The following is a 19,043-nucleotide window of genomic DNA, read 5'->3' on the forward strand; positions in this document are numbered from 1 at the left end:
CATACAGTTTCTCAAGAGACAGGTCAGGTGGTCTGGTATTCTCTCTTTTTTTTTTTTTTTACAGTTAAAAGTATTTTTATTAAAAAAGCACAAATGCAAAGAAATGAACAGAGGAAAATTTATGCGTCGAACCTGGACTGGTCACTTATGATAAAATACATGCTACAATTCCATTCTCCCCAATCATTCCACCTTCACCCTCTCCCACAGAGTCCCAAAGACTGTTCTAAATGCCTATGTCTCTTTTGCAGTCTCTTATACAGGGTTCAGGTTACCATTTTTCTAAATTCCATAAATATGCGTTAATATACAGTATTGATGTTCTTCTTTCTTGCTTACTTCACTTTGTATAATTGGCTCCAATTTCATCTACCTCATTAAAACTGATTCAAATGCATTCTTTTTGATGGCTGAGAAATATTCCATTGTGTATATGTACCAAAGCTTTCTTATCCATTCATCTGCAGATGGACATCTAGGTTGCTTCCATGTCCTGGCTATTATAAACAGTGCTGCAATGAACATTGGCGTACATGTGTCTCTTTCAATTCTGGTTTCCTCGGTGTGTATGCCCAGGAGTGCGATCGCTGGATCATATGGCAGTTCTATTTCCAGTTTTCTGAGGAATCTCCACACTGTTCTCCATAGTGGCTGTACTAGTTTGCATTCCCACCAACAGTGTAAGAGGGTTCCCTTCTCTCCACACCCTCTCCAGCATTTATTGCATGTAGACTTTTGGATAGCAGCCATTCTGACTGGTGTGAAATGGTATCTCATTGTGGTTTTGATTTGCATTTCTCTGATGATGAGGGATGTTGAGCATTTTTTCATGTGTTTGTTAGCCATCTTTATGTCTTCTTTGGAGAAATGTCTGTTTAGTTCTTTGGCCCATTTTTTGATTGGGTCACTTAGTTTTCTGGAATTAAGCTGCAGGAGCTGCTTGAATAATTTGGAGATTAATCCTTTATCAGTTGCTTCATTTGCTATTATTTTCTCCCATTCTGAAGGCTGTCTTTTCACCTTGCTTATAGTTTCCTTTGCTGTGCAGAAGCTTTTGATTTTAATTAGGTCCCATTTGTTTATTTTTGCTTTTATTTCCAATATTCTGGGAGGTGGGTCTTGGAGGATCCTGCTGTGATTTATGTCGGAGAGTGTTTTGCCTACGTTCTCCTCTAGGAGTTTTATAGTTTCTGGTCTTACATTTAGATCTTTAATCCATTTTGAGTTTATTTTGGTGTATGGTGTTAGGAAGTGTTCTAGTTTCATTCTTTTACAAGTGGCTGACCAGTTTTCCCAGCACCACTTGTTAAAGAGACTGTCTTTTCTCCATTTTATATTATTGCCTCCTTTGTCGAAGATAAGGTGTCCATAGGAGCGTGGGTTTATCTCTGGGCTTTCTATTTTGTTCCATTTGATCTATATTTCTGTCTTTATGCCAGTACCATACTGTCTTGATGACTGTGGCTTTGTAATAGAGCCTGAAGTCCGGCAGGTTAATTCCCCCAGTTCCATTCTTCTTCCTCAAAATTGCTTTGGCTATTCGAGGTTTTTTGTATTTCCATACAAATTGTGAGATTATTTGTTCTAGTTCTGTGAAAAATATTGTTGGTAGCTTGATAGGGATTGCATTGAATGTATAAATTACTTTGGGTAGTATGCTCATTTTTACAATATTTATTCTTCCAATCCACGAACACGGTATATTTCTCCATCTATTCGTGTCCTCTTTGATTACTTTCACTAGTGTTTTATAGTTTTCTATGTACAAGTCTTTTGTTTCCTTAGGTAGATATATTCCTAAGTATTTAATTCTTTTCGCTGCAACAGTGAATGGAATAGTTTCCTTAATTTCTCTATTTTCTCATTATTAGTGTATAGGAATGCAAGGGATTTCTGTGTGTTGATTTTATATCCTGCAACTTTACTGTAATCATTGATTAGCTCTAGTAGTTTTCTGGTAGAGTCTTTAGGGTTTTCTGTGTAGAGGATCATGTCATCAGCGAACAGTGAAAGCTTTACTTCTTCTTTTCCAATTTGTATTCCTTTTATGTCTTTGTATTCTCATCTAAGAATTTTCCACCGTTTGTTGTGGTCCACACAGTCAAAGGCTTTGGGATAGTCAATAAAGCAGAAATAGATGTTTTTCTGGAACCTCTTACTTTTTCTATGATCCAACGGATATTGGCAATTTGATCTCTGGTTCCTCTGCCTTTTCTAAATCCAGTTTGAACATCTGGAATTTCAAGGTTCACGTACTCTTGAAGCCTGGCTTGGAGAATTTTGAGAATTACTTTAGCAGTGTGTGAGATGAGTGCAATTGTGCAGTAGTTTGAGCATTCTTTGGCATTGCCTTTCTTTGGGATTGGGATGAAAACTGACCTTTTCCAGTCCTATGGCCACTGCTGAGTTTTCCAAATTTGCTGGCATATTGAATGCAGCACTTTCACTACATCATCTTTTAAGATTTCAAATAGTGCAAGTGGAATTTCATCACCTCCACTAGCTTTGTAGTGAAGCTTCCTAAGGCCCACTTGACTTCACTTTCCAGGATGTCTGTCTCTAGGTGAGTGATCACACCATCATGATTATCTGAGTCGTGAAGATCTTTTTTATATAGCTCTTCTGTGTATTCTTACCACCTTTTCTTAATATCTTTTGCTTCTGTTAGGTTCATACCATTTCTGTCCTTTATTGTGCCCATCTTTGCATGAAATGTTCCCTTGGTATATCTAGCTTTCTTGAAGAGATCTCTAGACTTTCCCATTCTATTGTTTTCCCCTATTTCTTTGCATTGATCGCTGAGGAAGGCTGTCTTATCTCTCCTTGCTATTCTTTGGAACTCTGCATTCAGATGTGTGTATCTTTCCTTTTCTTCTTTGGTAGTGTATATATATGCCAAAGATACTCTCTCAATTCATCCCACCCTCTCCTTCCCCACCATGTCCACAAGTCCAGTGGATATTATTTAAATAGAAAATAAAGGTTTAAAAGTGACAACCATGTGAAGAAGCACATAATCCAAAATTTCTTTCCTCCACCCTTTTCTCGTTCTTGCTTAGGAGAATCCTATATACACTGTTCTTTCGCCACTAGTGACATCCAGTTCAGTTCAGTCGCTCAGTCGTGTCCGACTCTTTGCGACCCCATGCACTGCAGCACGCCAGGCCTCCTTGTCCATCACCAACTCCTGGAGTTTACCCAAACTCATTAGTTCCCTTTTTAGGAGAGGTGAGAAACTGAATTAAATTTCTTGAATGCTGTTGTGCCAGACACATTAGTTGTATCACTTCATCGAAGAGCCACACAGTGTTACAGATGAAGAACAAGAGATACAGAAGATGGGTGACTTATCACCCCTGGTCACACAGCCAAGGACATGCATGTCTTCTATAATAAATCACTCTCTCATTCAAACTCTTGCTCCATTTCTTCAGGAAAACCTCTCCAGGAACTTATTTATCTCTTTCAATTCCTTTGTTAATCAAATCAAAAGAAAACAGAAACAAAACACCCTAAGGGTAGCACTAGTGATACCCTTGAAATGGAAAGAAATCTACTTGGAGGAAAACTATACCTAAGAACTTCCACAAACCTTACAACCTTGCCAGTTTAGAATCTTCCTGAAACAATCATTACATTGCTGCTTCTTCCAGATAAATCTGTCCTGAGGCTCCAACAATCATGATAAATAAAACACTTTCTAATTTAATGCTACTTTGATTACTAGCATTGCAACATTATTTTTTTCCAACGTTTTTATTCTTCCCTAGGGTTTAAGCAGCAGCAGCAGCAGCAGCACCAAAGCACCATTTACAACTTTATTTCTATGGAGAGAAATGCTCTAAAATTTCCAAGAGCTATGCCCAAATTCTTTGTGGAACACAATGTTTTTAAGTTGGAAACTGCTAATATTGATGAAATGAGTTTTCAAAACAAAAACACCTTTCAACAGGAGCACGCAGGGACAGAGGGAGCTCCTTGATTCAGCCTCTTATTCCTGCCCACCCCTCACCCAACCTTGACCCCAAACACACACAAAGGTGATTGAAGTTCTGTAAAAATAATCTACTACTCAAGCTGTTCCAAAGTAATCTGAGGAGGAGGAAATAAAGGACCAAATATATGACTGTAACTCCTCAAATAATTAAGAATATTATTCATAGCTTATTTTAGACTTTGGTTTATTCTCACCATAATACATTTCATGTAAAATTCAGCACTGCCCATTGAATTATTGAAATTTCAAGATTAATGTTCACAATGAACAATTTTTTTCATATTTATGTTTTGGTTTTTTTAAAAATAAAAGTAAAAACTTATTCTGAACTGGAATTTGAAGACAATTAGAAAATCAGCTATAGGAAGATTTGTTTTTATCAAAAATCTAACTTGTTGGAACATCTGAGTACTAATTATTATACATATATGTTAAATTCTTTCATTAGATTACATTATATTTTTAAATTAAAGAACAAAGAATGTCAAAAAGATTTTTCCATAAACCAAGAAGCACCTTCCAGAAACTTCCTAGTCAGAAAAGATTTTTGAAATTTAATTTTTGAGAACTTATAGCTTTACAAAAACATTTATTCACCACAGTATTCATAAAAATATTGTCCCTTTTCCTTTGTAATCCTGTTTATAATTATCATTATATTTAATTTTAGCATATCTATGTAAAAGTTAAATCTATCCTTTGCTAAAAATGTTATTTTAGAAACAGAGAAATTCAAGCAGTCAAATAAATTGGAGATTTTTTTGTACTTTGAGGGGATGTCTCCAACCAAAATCAAGTTTTAAAAAATTACTTGATGCTAAAGATTTTTTATTGAAACATTTACAAATTGTCAAAGATATAGAGATATAAGCTCTAGAAAAGGAAAAATTAAGAATTAAGTTTGCAAGAAAACTTGGAAGAAGTAAAAGGGAGTAGCTTCAGGATTAGCTGGCCACATAAGAAAACACAGCAAATATCTGAACAGAAAAACTGCACAAAATTACTAAGGTTGCTAAGTTTACATTAGACTATTCATAATGAGAAAACAGCAACTTTATCACAATCATTGCATTCACAAAGATCATACGTCTTCAGGTAGGCAAGACAGGGAGTCTGAATTTATAGGAAGTTTTATTATTTGGAGACCAGAACAGTCTCCTTTATTTTTGCTATATATGAGGATACAAAGTATTGTGATTCCAACTATAGATCATGTATGGTTTTGAAATCAGGGCAAAGTCTTATATTTCACTTCTACAAAATGTACATTTTTACTTATTGAACATTCTTCCTTGCCACGAATACACATAGTTGGTTTTCAGGATTTTAATGTGGTTGATTTAGTTGGTATGTCTCTACAAATACCTTCTCTGCGAATATTTTTTAAACTGGCTTTAGCCCAACTGTGCGCATTCCCACATGTTTTTTATCCTACCTAACACAGAATGGCACCCTTTAATATGTATCTCATAATCAACCACCCATGCTAATTTCTTGGTTTAACCAGTCATTAAAAGCAGGCTTCACTCAATAAATCTGTTTCATAAGAAAAACATATAGTAAGAAAGCAGTCTTAAAAAACTACATAAAGGTAAACACAAATAAATATAATAGTCACTGTAAAAGATTTAAACACAATATTGCTCAGTCATGTCTGACATTTTGCGACCCTATGGACTGTAACCCACCAAGCTAATTTGTCCATGGGATTCTGCAGGCAAGAATACTGGAGAGGGTTGTCATTTTCTCCTCCAGGGGAATCTTCCCCACCCAAGGATTGAACCCACCTCTCCTGCATCTCCTGCATTGCAGGCAAATTCTTCACCATTGAGCCATTGGGGAAGCCCTAAACACAATATAGATAAATAAAATTTAAGGTGTTTAAGGGAAAAAAATCATCTTTAAGTCCATACACTAAATTTTAAATGTTTCCACTACAGGATATGGGTTAAACTCAAATTGGTTTGACATCAAAATTAAAGAAATAGCATTAAATTTATAACTTCCTTTCTTGATCACTTTAACATGCACTTAAAAGTAGATTTTATTGCTTCTTTGGAATACTAAGTAACATTAATCTTAATGTTTCTAAATATTTTGTAGTTACAAGAAATAATTCAATAGTTGAATAATAAAGCATTCCATAAAAGATGACGATAAAGAGACAGACCTTAATTCCCAATGATTTAACTTTCCAAACCATCTACAGGTTGTAGTTTGAAACAAAAATTACCCTTCCATTATTAAAAATAAAATTATTGTTTTTCTTTTTCAGTCCTTCTAAACTTTGTTACCCTGCTTGGATATGCTGCACTCTTCTGGGCATAGAATTTCACAGCAGTTATCAAAAAAAGAAGCCATACAGTTGGCTTTATCGAACAATAATTTCCCATTAACAAAAACTTTGGGTGTATGATTCATTTCACACAAAACAAATACTGTAATGATGGTTAAAATGAATACTAAAATAAAATCTGTAATAAGGATTTTTAAATTTAATTTTAGATTTTCTCACACAGTCTAAATCCTGAGAACAACTATGCTGTGGGCACCTTCCTGAAAGGTGTCAGCTGTTTCCTTTTTTCTAAAGACAACAAGAAGAAACAGATATAAAATCACTTTTCTAGAGAAGCATGCGGGATAGAAGATAAGCCTGCTATAAACTAGCTTTCAGAAGTGGGAAATGGGAAGTCAGTCAACTTTCTCCTCTCTGATAACCCTTTATTTGCAGAGCAACAGGGGAATTACAAACACGTTTTGCAAAATAATGCTGTCTAGAAGACAATCTCTGTTGGACCAAGTCCTTATTTCCCTGGAAGTAGTCAAATCCAAGTCAATTTCAACAATGTTGAAATTTATTACTTGAAGCTATGGCAGCACAAAACTTCTTAAGTGGAAAATATGACCAACTTGTATGAGGTAGGTGAATTTTGAAAGTGGGAGTGGGTGGGGGAGCTACACCACTTTTTGGTGGGGGGGGAGAGGATTTCAGTCGAAGACTTCGGAGCAACCACAAAACCATTAAGCCTCTTAGGTGAAAGGATGTTCGACCAAAGAGCTGAGCTCAAGAGCTCTCCAAATCACAGCCTCTCATCAAGGGACTTTTGGGTTAACTGCTACCGAGCACTGGGGGAATCCCTGCTTTGGGTGAAGAAGAGTAACCACGCTTCAGAGATCTGGCAATTCTTGGCAAGATCCCGTCCTTCTCGGCCCTCCTGGAGCGGGCCCCGCACGGCCAGGCGCAGGTCCGAGGGGGCAGCAGGGAGGTCCTGCATCAGCTCAGGCGCCTGCCCCGCAACTCGAGACCAGCCACCCTCTGGGACCCGGGCCCGAGCAGGATAAACTCCCGGACCCCGGGTCCCGCCCGCCGCCTCCGGCCCACGGCCTCCGCGGAGGGTCAGACTGCCCGGCTTCCCGCCGCCCCTCCCGCCCGCCTCGTGCCTCAGGGGCCCCGGCTACCTCCCCGCCCCCGGCCGGGCCCCCGCGAGGCTGCGCTTCCCGTAAACTCCCCTCCCGGCACGGCCCCGCTCCCCGCCTCGGCCCCGCCCCCGGGGGGCCCTAAGCGGCGCGTGATTGGCCCGGCGGCGCCGTCACTCTCCGGCCGCGTCACCGCCCTCGTTTCCGACCGCCCCGAGCCCGGCAGTGGTGTTAGTGCTTGCGGGGCCGCGGCGGAGGGTGCTGCGCTGCCCTGCTCGCTCCGACTCGCCCGCGGGTCGGCGCGCTAGCCCAGCCGCGCGGTGCTCGGGGCTGCGGGGAGGCACGCTCAGACGCCGCCTGGGAAGCGGAGAGACAGCTGGCCCCGGCTTCGGGATGAGGAGCGAGCGAAGTTGACGAGCCCCCCACTGCTACCCCTGCTGCGCCTCTCCCGCGCTGCCCTCTGCAAGGAGGTGACCGCGCGCGGCCCTGCTCCAGGTGTGCGCGGGACACCCCGCCCCCGGGACCCGCCAACTTCACCCCTAAGTCCAAAGAGTGGGCTCCGAGGGCGGTGCCGGCAGCCGGACTTCGGACTCCGTGCCGGGGGAAGCTGTCCTGGCGGCTCTCGCGGCCATCGGAGGGTGGAGACCGGTGGAAACTTTATCACCATCCTGGTTAATTACTGTGTTTTTACTGTTTCTCTCCCCGCAGGGGCTGCAGCGAGAGGTCTGTCGCGCGCGCGTCGTTTGCCAAAGGAGCCGCCTTGGGGAGAAGATCCTGAGGGGAGTTGTCTCCGCGGGGGATACCTGCAGCCCGGGCGGGGGGTTTGGGCGGCCTGGATGCCCAGGACGCAGCCCCGCAGCCGCTGACGGCCGGCGGCGGCGAAGTTTGGCTGCTGAGCGGCGCGGCGCGAGGCCACTGGACAGCGGGCGACCCGGCGGCCGGGGCGGCGGACGCGATGCCCGTGGGGGGCCTGTTGCCGCTCTTCAGTAGTCCGGCGGGCGGCGGCCTGGGCGGGGGGCTCGGCGGCGGCGGCGGCGGCAGCAGCGGCAGGAAGGGGTCGGGCCCCGCCGCCTTCCGCCTGACGGAGAAGTTCGTGCTGCTGTTGGTGTTCAGCGCCTTCATCACGCTCTGCTTCGGGGCGATCTTCTTCCTGCCCGACTCTTCCAAGCTGCTCAGCGGGGTCCTGTTCCACTCCAGCCCCGCCCTGCAGCCGGCCGCCGACCACAAGCCCGGACCCGGGGCGCGCGCCGAGGACGCGGCGGAGGGGCGCGCCCGGCGCGGCGAGGAGGGCGCTCCGGGGGACCCCGCGGCCTCCCTAGAGGACAACTTGGCCAGGATCCGCGAAAACCACGAGCGGGCTCTGAGGGAAGCCAAGGAGACCCTGCAGAAGCTGCCCGAGGAGATCCAGAGAGACATCCTGATGGAGAAGGAGAAGGTGGCCCAGGACCAGCTGAGTAACAGGGCGGGGTTCAGAAGGCTGCCCCCCGTGTACTTAGCACCCCTGAATACAATCGGGGCGATTGACCGGGAACCCGCCGACGCCGCCATCCGCGAGAAAAGGGAAAAGATCAAAGAGGTGAGTGCACCCAGCTAGAATCCCTCCAGACCCGCGGTGTTTTTCTGGGAGAAATGACAGACCTTTGAAACTCTTAACCGTGTGATATTACAGTGTTGGGGGGGGGTACGGGGGTGCGGGGAAGGGCATGTCTGTAACATTAGTGTGGGGAGACAGGGAGGTTTTCCACTTATACCAGATGCAGTGTCAAAGGCTCTTTCATTTCCCTTTTATTGTGAAAGTAGATGTGACCAATTAGGATCTGAGGTTGAATCCCGTTGTTTTTAACTTGCATGCTCGAGTGAGCATAAACCACACGAAGTAGGTATTAAATACATGGGCAGATCCTGTGCAGACTTCCTCTTCCACTGGCCAATACGTGGTTAATCGTCCCTGAAAACAGCAACAGTGAAGGTCCCAAACAGCCTTCTAATAAAGCTTGGACGTGGGTTTGGAATGAAGCTTGAATGTAAACGCAAAGAATCAATCGCGCATCACAGAAATGTTCCAACAGCGAGCCAGCCCAGCCCGCTTTCAGTCACGTGGCCCCATTCCGCCAGGTGGCATCCTGTGTGTACTTACAGACTATAAAGGTGAAACTTGAGAACTTGTTATCATAGGGGGCACACTGTTGTTTACTTTTCACAAAATTTAAAAAAAAAAAAAATGTAAAAAGCCAGCCTGCTGCTTCTTGCATTTCTAGTGTAGCTAGAAAAAGAGTATTCCGTGTGATGCAACAGGTTTTCCTCCACAGCAGCACAGTGATGACAGACTTAATCTCAGGCAAACATGGACTTTGTTAAGTCTTTCATAATTTCTTTCCTGTAATTTTCAGTTGGAACTTGAAACATATGGTCAGTTTGTGCTTAACTTGACGCTGAAGAGGACCTTAAAAATCATTTCAGACTATCATTTTAAAAATGAACGTTGAAGGGCCCGGAGCCCCAGAACCAGTTAGTGACTGTGTCAGGACTTGAAGCCCAGACTCCTTGTCACCAGGCTGTCTGTGGACAAGCCTCCTTTCTCAGCTACTCTCCCCTGTGAAACTATACTATTCTGGATTTTTGCACAATCCAACAACTGTAGGAACCATGTTAAAAGCATGTTATCCCAAATTTTGATTCCAATTTCTGAAATACACTGTGAATTTTCTTTTTTTTTTTTTTTAAGTTTCCCAGGGTTTGAAAATAAATGCTGTATTTTGACATTGGACTAGGTACTCAGGAAAGGAAGCTTCCTGATTCGCCCCATTTTCACAGCATAAAGAGTTTTGAGCTTAGCTGAAGTGGCTGCAGATTGGAGGGAGCTTGATCATTGTAGAATTTGTGATTTTAATATGACGACCAGATGAATTTGGTTAAGCTGTAATTGAGCAAGTTAAGGTGAATTTGGATCCCTTTGACTTTACCCTAGGCAGAGTGCCTTCAGTCATCCCTCCTGTACCATAGCCCATCAGCCTTTGTACTGTGAGACCCTTTCTCAGGCATAGAACCTTCCCAGACTTGGGGAAGTGGATTGTACTCCCTGTGACAACTTCTGTCTAGCAGTTTTCCTTCTCCATGAAACTCTTCTCCCTCTCTCCAGGAAGGTGGAAAAAAGCTCTGCTTTCACCAATCGTCTCTCTCTCCTTTTCATCTCTCAGCCTCCTTGAAAATATCCCACCAAAACCCATAGATAAATTAGCCCCAAATCTGTATCTGCTTATGTTTTCCTTAAGTTTGAAGCAGTGTAATTCAGGTTTCATGCCTCGGAATTCCTATGAACTGACAGTTAGTGCAGATCACAGTTGTCCCAAGATATTAAATATTATAGATCCATTGATGTGAAAAAGCCATTGGTACTGATTAGTACTGAGTAAAAGTGCATTTAGACCAGAAGCACTGGGACAGTAGCAGTCAATTCAGGACAGAATATTAACAGTATGTGTTTGTCATGCATCTGCTGCTATTAGATCCTCTGTTATCTTTGTCTGTAGATCAAAAGGTCTTAATTAACCAAGTAAAGGAAATAGCCTTCTGTATCAGTGTGATGCTAACATCTTTGTACCTGGATGTTTTGAAACTGCCCAGTCTTGCATAAAGTGGTGGAACTAAATGGATTCTTTAAAATTTCATGTTGCCGTGAGAACCAAGGGGGGTGGGGGGGTGGGGGTAGAAAGCCAGCATGATTAGCTTCAGTAGTTAGTCAAAGACTAATAGGAAGAAATGGATTATGGTTTTGCATCAGATTAGTTCAGGCAGATGTGTTCCTTTGTAAACCAAAAAAAAAGTTAACTCATGCTATTATAAAACTGTGCTGTAAACATTCAGTTTTAGAGAGGGAAGAGATGGTTGCCCATTATGAATGGACTTCAACTTGATACGTCTAGATGCAGTTTCAGGTACCATGTATGCCTTGTCATGAACCAGTGGATCTTCACCTTGATCTTGATTTTTATTGTTCCTGTTTTTTCTAGTTCTTTTAATTTACTTAGGTTCTCTATCACACCTGGAGGTACTAACAGGGTTATAGGTAAAATTTAGAAAGTACTGATATAAGCAAGTCTTCTAACATATTGGGAGCTGGACTATAATTTCTGAGCCAAACTTTCATTTTGTAAATTTGGTTTAAAAACAGCCAGTGCATTTTTTGCCAACTATTGCCAACATAGTTGTGTTACTTGTATTATGGGAAATATTTTAAAAATTTGTGTTAAGGGGAAACAGTCTTTAATTTCAAATAGGATGTTTATTGCCTTGCACCCTTCACAAAAGGTGCTAGCTCCATGCTTTCTAGTACTGACTGGATGGATGGTAAATATTTGTCATAAAACCTAAAACTGAAATTAAGACAGCCTCCCACCCCATGAAAACCTCGTAAATAAATCAACTCTGGGACTTCCGTGAAATTTATAATACACACATAGTATGTATTCCCATGAGGCTGATCTTTTTTAAATTGTGCTCAAGTTGCCCTTAACTTTAAAAAGCAAATGAAGCACAGACGTGAAAGAGCACCATGGAATTTGTAGAAAAATAGTAATTTCTTTTTCTACCCCAACATTTTTTAAAAAATCAGGAAGCTTTTAGGGGGAGTCTACCCAAAGCATCTACACTATCCTTTAGAATTAGAGCCTTAATCCTAATTTAGAGTATGAACTTTTCCCCCCCATTTTTGTGTAATTATGGAGAGGGTCTCTGAGTAATAGGGCCTAAAGACAGTGAGACTATCAATGTGATCCCTCCCTTCTTAGATTGGAACCCCCACCAGTCTAAATGGGATGGGAGTGGGGAGGCTGACAGCCAGGTTTGGGTCTATCAAGTATGGTTTTAGGACCAGTTAACTGAACTGAACTGAACTGAACTGTTGGGTCACAGTTTTCTTCTCTAGGTTTTTTAAAACAGGCCTTAGTTTTTAATTACATAACTGTTACATAATTAAAAGTTGAAAGAAAATTTTCATATTGATAGCTAATGGTGAAGATATATTTTTAGTCCTGACACACTAACCTTAGGTTGTTCATGAGTCTATAATTTATGTTAACTACTGACAATTAACTTTTATTAAAAACCAGAGGTAGGAATAATCTACCTTGACATATTAAAACAAGACATTTTTATTTTGAAACTTATTTGTATGACTAGTAGTGTGGAAAATAATATTTGCAAAATAATAAAGGCCACAATTTGAAGACCTGACTCTGAAGGAGCTTGGATGCCCTAGGGTTACCTTGCCTGTTCAGCTCACCAAGTTCTGAAACACACCAGACATTGAATAGGAGCAAATGCAAGATTTCCCCACTCTTAGGACCTTCCTCAAAGCAGGTAGGTCATGGAGCATTTAAAAATTTCTCTCTTTAACAAGTAAATGAATAAGATTTCAGCACTGTAAGTATTAGAGTGGGTGCTGAGTGTTGAACATTAATATATCTACAAAAGCAGGAAAAGATTGTTAATGGATAATCAGTTATGCTCAGCTTAATTTTCTGTAAGCTATTGATAATTTGTTTGGGAGGAGTATTTTTGTCTAGTAGGTAACTTAACATTCATATAAAGGAGCTCTGTATAGGATCTAGAACCTGGTTAATTCTGTGGAAAAGAGGTTAAAAAAATGCATTTTCAAGTAAATGTATCTTTATTTCTTAGGTGAGCTAATAAACCACTGTGAAATCTGTGCTGATGATTCACATTTGCAAAAAGTATCTTTGGATGAGTGAATTTGTTGGACTTCAGCAGCTTAGTTAACTTATTTGTATTAAATTATATAATAAGCTATGGTAATACAAATTCATTATCAGAGTGAGTTTAAAGCTTGGGTCTAAAGGTCAGACAGGAGGAAACCCAACAGTCAGTGTGAGTGATGAGGGCTATATATGCATGGGTAGATCAGCACTGCATTGGACTCTTATATCTCATAACCCAGTAGAGAACCTGTGGCCTTTTCAGTCCTTTATAACCTACAAAACCACAAAAATGTGTTTGTCAGAGGTGAGTTTTGGTTGGTCACAATAGGAGTAGCCCACTTGCTGGGTTCCCTGGATACCATGACCTGCCTTTCCCCTAAGGAAACAGAAATGATAAAGGACAAGCCAGTGTTTGGTATTTTAACAGAGATTCTTTCTTTGGGGAAACTAAGTCTTGGGGAAAACTAAGAGATTCTTTCTTTGGGGAAACTAAGTCTTGACTTTTCCCTCAGTAATGTCATGTGTAAGATTAAATAGTTGAGCTACCTCTAGTCCCCCACCCTTTACTACTAAATATGTTTAAAGGTCCTTTAAACAAGTCTGCCAAATTTTTTCCTATAACCAAAAAAATGCTATAAAAATAACTGATTTTTTAAAGTAAACGTGCAATTCAGTTCAGTCACTCAGTTGTGTCAGACTCTTTGCGACCCCACGGACTGCAGCATGCCAGGCCTCCCTGTCCATCACCAGCTCCCGGAGACTTGCTTCAACTCATGTCCATCGAGTCAGTGATGCTATCCAGCCATCTCATCTTCTGCCATCCCCTTCTCCTCCTGCCCGCAATCTTTCCCGTGTGCTCTAAGCCATAAAATACTGTGTCTGAATGAGACTTTAGTGATAGCTACAATAAAGGCAGCAGAGACAGAGAGATTGCCCTGAAAATCATTTTGCTAGTTAGTGGTAGAGTTGAGCATGGAAGTCCAATCCTGGGTGAATGTTGCTCATTATCCGGACATGACTTGCCTCCTAAGTAAAATGTCAAGTAGGTGTATAAGTTGACTCTCATATTCATTATTTGCAGACACTAATGCAAGTAACTGCAAAACATGTACAATCCTGTAGTATTATAACTTTGGTCTCATATGAATTTTGTTAACTATTGTAATTTAAAAAAAGATCTTACTAGGGGCATGGTTAAGAAGGCCTCTTCCTTTTAAAGCCATCCTGGGAAATTTGATGACATCTTTTTCTCCTTATGAAGATACCTGCAAGGAAACAGAGGCATTAGTAATCACTCAATTGGGCATTCTTTACAGAGAGAGCGGGGAGAGAAATTTGAAAAAAAAAAAGAGGAAAGGGGGTGTACCAGCGTGGGAGAGTTCTTTCAAACCGTAAATGTAGGTGCTTTTTTGACATTGCACAGTGCATAACAGAAGAATTGAAAGTTTACCTGAAGAAGTATATATTTTTTCTTTTCTAAATTGTGAAAGAATGATAACACATTTACAGGAGACTTGGAAAATGAAGAGCAATTATATATAGTTCCACTGTGTATTACAATTAATTTTTAAAAGTAGATAAATTAAGATTTTTAGTTGGAGTTTCAATATCAAACTCTCAAAAATTAATAGAGTGGATAGATAGAAAATTAGAAGGATATAGTAGACCTGAAAAAGCACTATGAATCAATTCAACGTAATTAAGATTTATATAATTTTCACACAAAAACAGAGTACAAATGCTGTTCTAGTTCCCATAGACTATAAACCTAGAGACACTGGGACATATCCAGGGACATAAAACAAGATGCAAAAATTTCATGGTCTAAAGGTATTGAAATCATATAGTCTGTTCTCTTATCACTATGGAATTATGTTAGAAATCAGTATCGAAAGATATTTGAAAATAACCCACATATTTTCATGTGCAATGTGACAGTTACCAAGAGCGATCTTTACTTAGCCATTGAAAGCTTCAAAAAAGTTATAAGATTGAAAAAATGAAGAGGGTGATTGCAGAGAAAAAGGATTTAAATGAGAAATTAATATCAAAATGAGAAATTAATATTAAAAAATACTTAAAAACCCCATGTATTTGGAAATTAAAGGTCTATTTTTAAATAAGTGCATCAAAGAAACCGTAACAAGGGAAGTTAGAAAATACTTGTAACAGAGTCAAAATGAAAAGAGAAGTTCTCAGAATTTGTTGCATGCAGTTGAAGCTGCTCAATGCAACTACATACAATATGGAATCTTGTATAAGGTATGAAAACAAATAATGGACACTAACATAAAATTTTTTGAAATTTGAACCAACTCTTCACTTTATAATACAACGTGATACAATAATACTGTATCACATGTTACTTTCCTGGTTTTTTCTTTTTGCAACATAGTATTTCTTTATATTCTCAGAATTGGATTAGAAGTTTCAAACCTCATTCAAAAAAAATTTTTTTTTTAAATCTCCAAGATAATAAGCTTTCTAGACTGTTAGCAATGATAGTAGATGCCAGAATAAGTGGAACTATATCAAAATTTTGAGTGAATATAAATTAGAACTCTAGCACTCTGTTCATAGTCAAACAAGTAGAATCAAAATGTAAATTTTTTAGCAAGGCAAAAATTAATAATTTTCTAAAATAAACGTTGTGCATGCTATTTATATACATATATGTATACAAAAGCTTTTCTGTTACACTTGATAAAGACTTGAGAAAGAACAACAAAAAAAAAGAGATGGAGAAATTGGAAAACATAAAATAGGAGCTGCTGCTGCTGCTGCTAAGTCACTTCAGTCGTTTCCGACTCTGTGTGACCCCATAGACGGAAGCCCTGAATGTGAAATCGACAAAAATGAAACAAACTAGATAGTGCTAAAAGATGTGACTGCTCGTTAGAATCAGGTCTGAAGCTTTGAAGAAAAAAAAAATACCTGTGCATTTGTATTTTTCAAAATATTCCAAGATAATTCTAATGTGCATCTGGATTTAAAAAAGCAATTACAGATGTTTCTCTTAAATGGTAGTTTTGCTGATATAGAATTTTACTGTTTTCTGTTGATATGGGCTTCCCGGGTGGCGCTGGTGGTAAAGAATCTGCCGAGACGTGGGTTCGATCCCTGATTCAGGAAGATCTCTTGGAGGAGGAAATGGCAACCTGCTCCAGTATTCTTGCCTGGAAAATTTCATGGACAGAGGAGGCTGGCAGGCTACAGTTTATAGAGCCACAAAAAGTGGGGCATGAGTGAGCAACTGAGCACACAGTCATGATACAGTGGTATTAAATGAGTAATAGCTATGTAATCACAATAGTAAAAGGTGTTTATCAGTTTTCACAATCAATAGCCAGATCAAAAAAAAAGAAAGATAATTACAGTTGCAGGCCATAATGGAAACATGATTAACCTAATGATAAAATAATTACATACAATTTGTGGGGTTCATCTACCAACCAGTCTGTGTCTTTTGATTGGTAACATTTAATCCATTTACATTTAAGGTAATTATTGATATGTATGATCCTGTAGGCATTTTATGAATTGTTTGCGGTTTATTTTCTGTAGGCCTTTTCCTTCTCTATATTTCCTGCCTAGAGAAGTTCCTTTGGCATTCATTGTAAAGCTGCTTTGGTGGTGCTGAATTCTCTTAACTTTCGCTTGTCTGTAAAGCTTTTGATTTCTCCATCAGATCTGAATCAGTCTTGCTGGGTAGAGTATTCTTGGTAGTAGGTTCTTCCCTTTCATCGCTTTCAATATATCATACCATTCCCTGAAGGAGTATATATTTTTAAAAGTAGACATATATTTAATAGTAGCACTTACCTGTGGGATTCATGAAGTATGACAAAAATGAAGCAGACTCGCAGGTATAGAGAACAAACTAGTGGTTACCAGTGATGAGAGAGGAGAGGGATGGGGAAACCTAGGGATAGGGAATTAAGAGATGCAAACTACTAGGTATGAAATAAGCTGCAGGGAGATATTGTGCAACATGAGGAATATAACCAATGTTTTATAATAACAGTACATGGAGTGTAACCTTTAAAAATTGTGAATCACTATATTGGTCACTTGTAACTTATATAATTGTGCACATTAACTATACTTACCTTAGAAAAACATAAAGTAGACATACATTTAAGAAGCACCAATCTGGGGGCTCTTCGTTATAGGAGCACACAGCTCTCTTCACCCAAGAAGGTCCTGGAGATTCTCCGGATGCTTTTACCTGCCCCTGCTGCATTCATTTGTGCAGCATGGTATGGTGAGAAGGGCTAGTTTTGGAGTCAGACAAGTTGGGCCTGAATTTGGCTTTTACCGTGAACTAGTTGTTGTGACCTCAAGCAAGTTGCTTAATCTGTCAGAGCTTCAGTTTTCTCATTTGTAAAATGGCAGTAATAATTAAGTAAGCACTTTCTTGGATCAGAAAGCTCAAGTGTGAGCATCCACACAAAGCACTTAAAATGGTATTATTATTATTATACATGGGTTTCCCAGGTGGCACCAGTGGTAAAGAACTCTCCTGCCAGTGCAGGAGACATTAGAGACTCGGGTTCGATCCCTGGGTCATTAAGATCCCCTGGAGTAGGAAATGGCAACCCACTCTAGTATTCTTGACTGGGAAGTCCCATGGACAGAGGAGCCTAGAGAGCTACGGTCCATGTTGTTACAAAGAGTCAGACATGACTGAAGTGACTTAGCACACAATATTATAAAGCACAGGGATGTTGCTTGCTGTTATTACTGTTAGTAGTCATGGTGACTCAGAGGTTAACGCGTCTGCCTCCAATGAGGGAGACCCGGGTTCGATCCCTGGGTCGGGAAAATCCCCTGGAGAAGGAAATGGTAACCCACTCTAGTATTCTTGCCTGGAGAATCCCATGGATGGAGAATCCTGGTAGTCTACAGTCCACGGGGTCGCAAAGAGTCGGACACGACTGAGCGACTGAACAGAACAGAACAGAACAGTCATGACCTGAAGCCATCAAGCCAAGATTACATTGTTTCAGATAATGTTTAATGCATCAGGAAGGTGGGTAATGATGTTTCAAAAAGTTATCAAAAACAGTTCAAAGTAGGTTTGCTTAAAGGGTACATTTCCAGTTCAGGATGATCTTTCCAGACAGCTATGATTTTACTGTTGTTACTGTCAACTCTGATTTTCTCATGTTACTGCCAAATCCAAAAAACTTTCAGTATCCTTAAACATTGCCTACTTTTTCAGCCTCTGTGCTTCAAAATATGCGTGAGAGAATTCATTTGTCTCTTTGTGACAGTCTCATGTGCTTGTTCCTGAAGTACCATCTTCTCAGAATGAGCACAGTTCTTGAGTTGCCTCCTTAAGCCTTGAAATTGTTCTCCAAGGTAGAGAGGAAGAGGGATTAAGTAAAATGCATTTTAACCTGTTTTGTCTTTGGAGGAATATTTTTAAGAAGTGCGAAGAAAATTATTTTAGATTTAGCAAAAATGTATGTAATTATGATCAATTCTATAATCAGAGCTCAGTGTGTGTTACCTGGTAGTCACAATTCACATAAATCAGCTCTAGTTTGTAACTCAAAGATCGTGGCCTTTTTGAGAGCTTTAATTTAGATTTATTAAGGTATCCGGCCCAGAAGGACCTCAGAGATCCTGAAGCCCATACTCACTTTACATATGAAAAATAGGGTTCCGTGAGCCATGAGGTCCTGAGATTCCCCAAGTGCATTTACTATAGAGCTGGGAGCTGCCTCTTAGTTCTCAGGCCGGCTCCGCCTGCGATATCTTGACTCTAATGAGAACATATGCTCTGGAGGCTGGCTGGCCTGGCCCTCCCTCCTCTTCAGCCCTGAATAGCAGGCCAGCAGCTAGAAACCCCACTGAGAGTATCCTAGAAGGAGATGGAAGATCTTTACTTGGTGAGGTATTGCCTG

The 19,043-nt window shown here is 40.5% G+C and overlaps 1 protein-coding gene across 1 annotated transcript in view; it reads left to right on the forward strand.

Annotated features, from left to right (window-relative positions):
* The first annotated feature begins 7,719 nt into the window (after nucleotides 1-7,719).
* Nucleotides 7,720-19,043, forward strand: part of MAN1A1 (mannosidase alpha class 1A member 1) — a 188,465-nt gene continuing 177,141 nt past the window's right edge. The window contains exons 1-2 of the mRNA XM_055433883.2: nucleotides 7,720-7,909; nucleotides 8,123-8,990. Coding sequence (XP_055289858.2) covers nucleotides 8,370-8,990 — 621 coding nt within the window. The 5' untranslated portion in view covers nucleotides 7,720-7,909; nucleotides 8,123-8,369. The remainder of the gene's footprint in view (nucleotides 7,910-8,122; nucleotides 8,991-19,043) is intronic.

Source organism: Moschus berezovskii, chromosome 10 (assembly GCF_049115385.1).
Source record: "Moschus berezovskii isolate FMDL1 chromosome 10, NW_MosBer_1.0, whole genome shotgun sequence".
NCBI lineage: Eukaryota > Metazoa > Chordata > Mammalia > Artiodactyla > Moschidae > Moschus > Moschus berezovskii.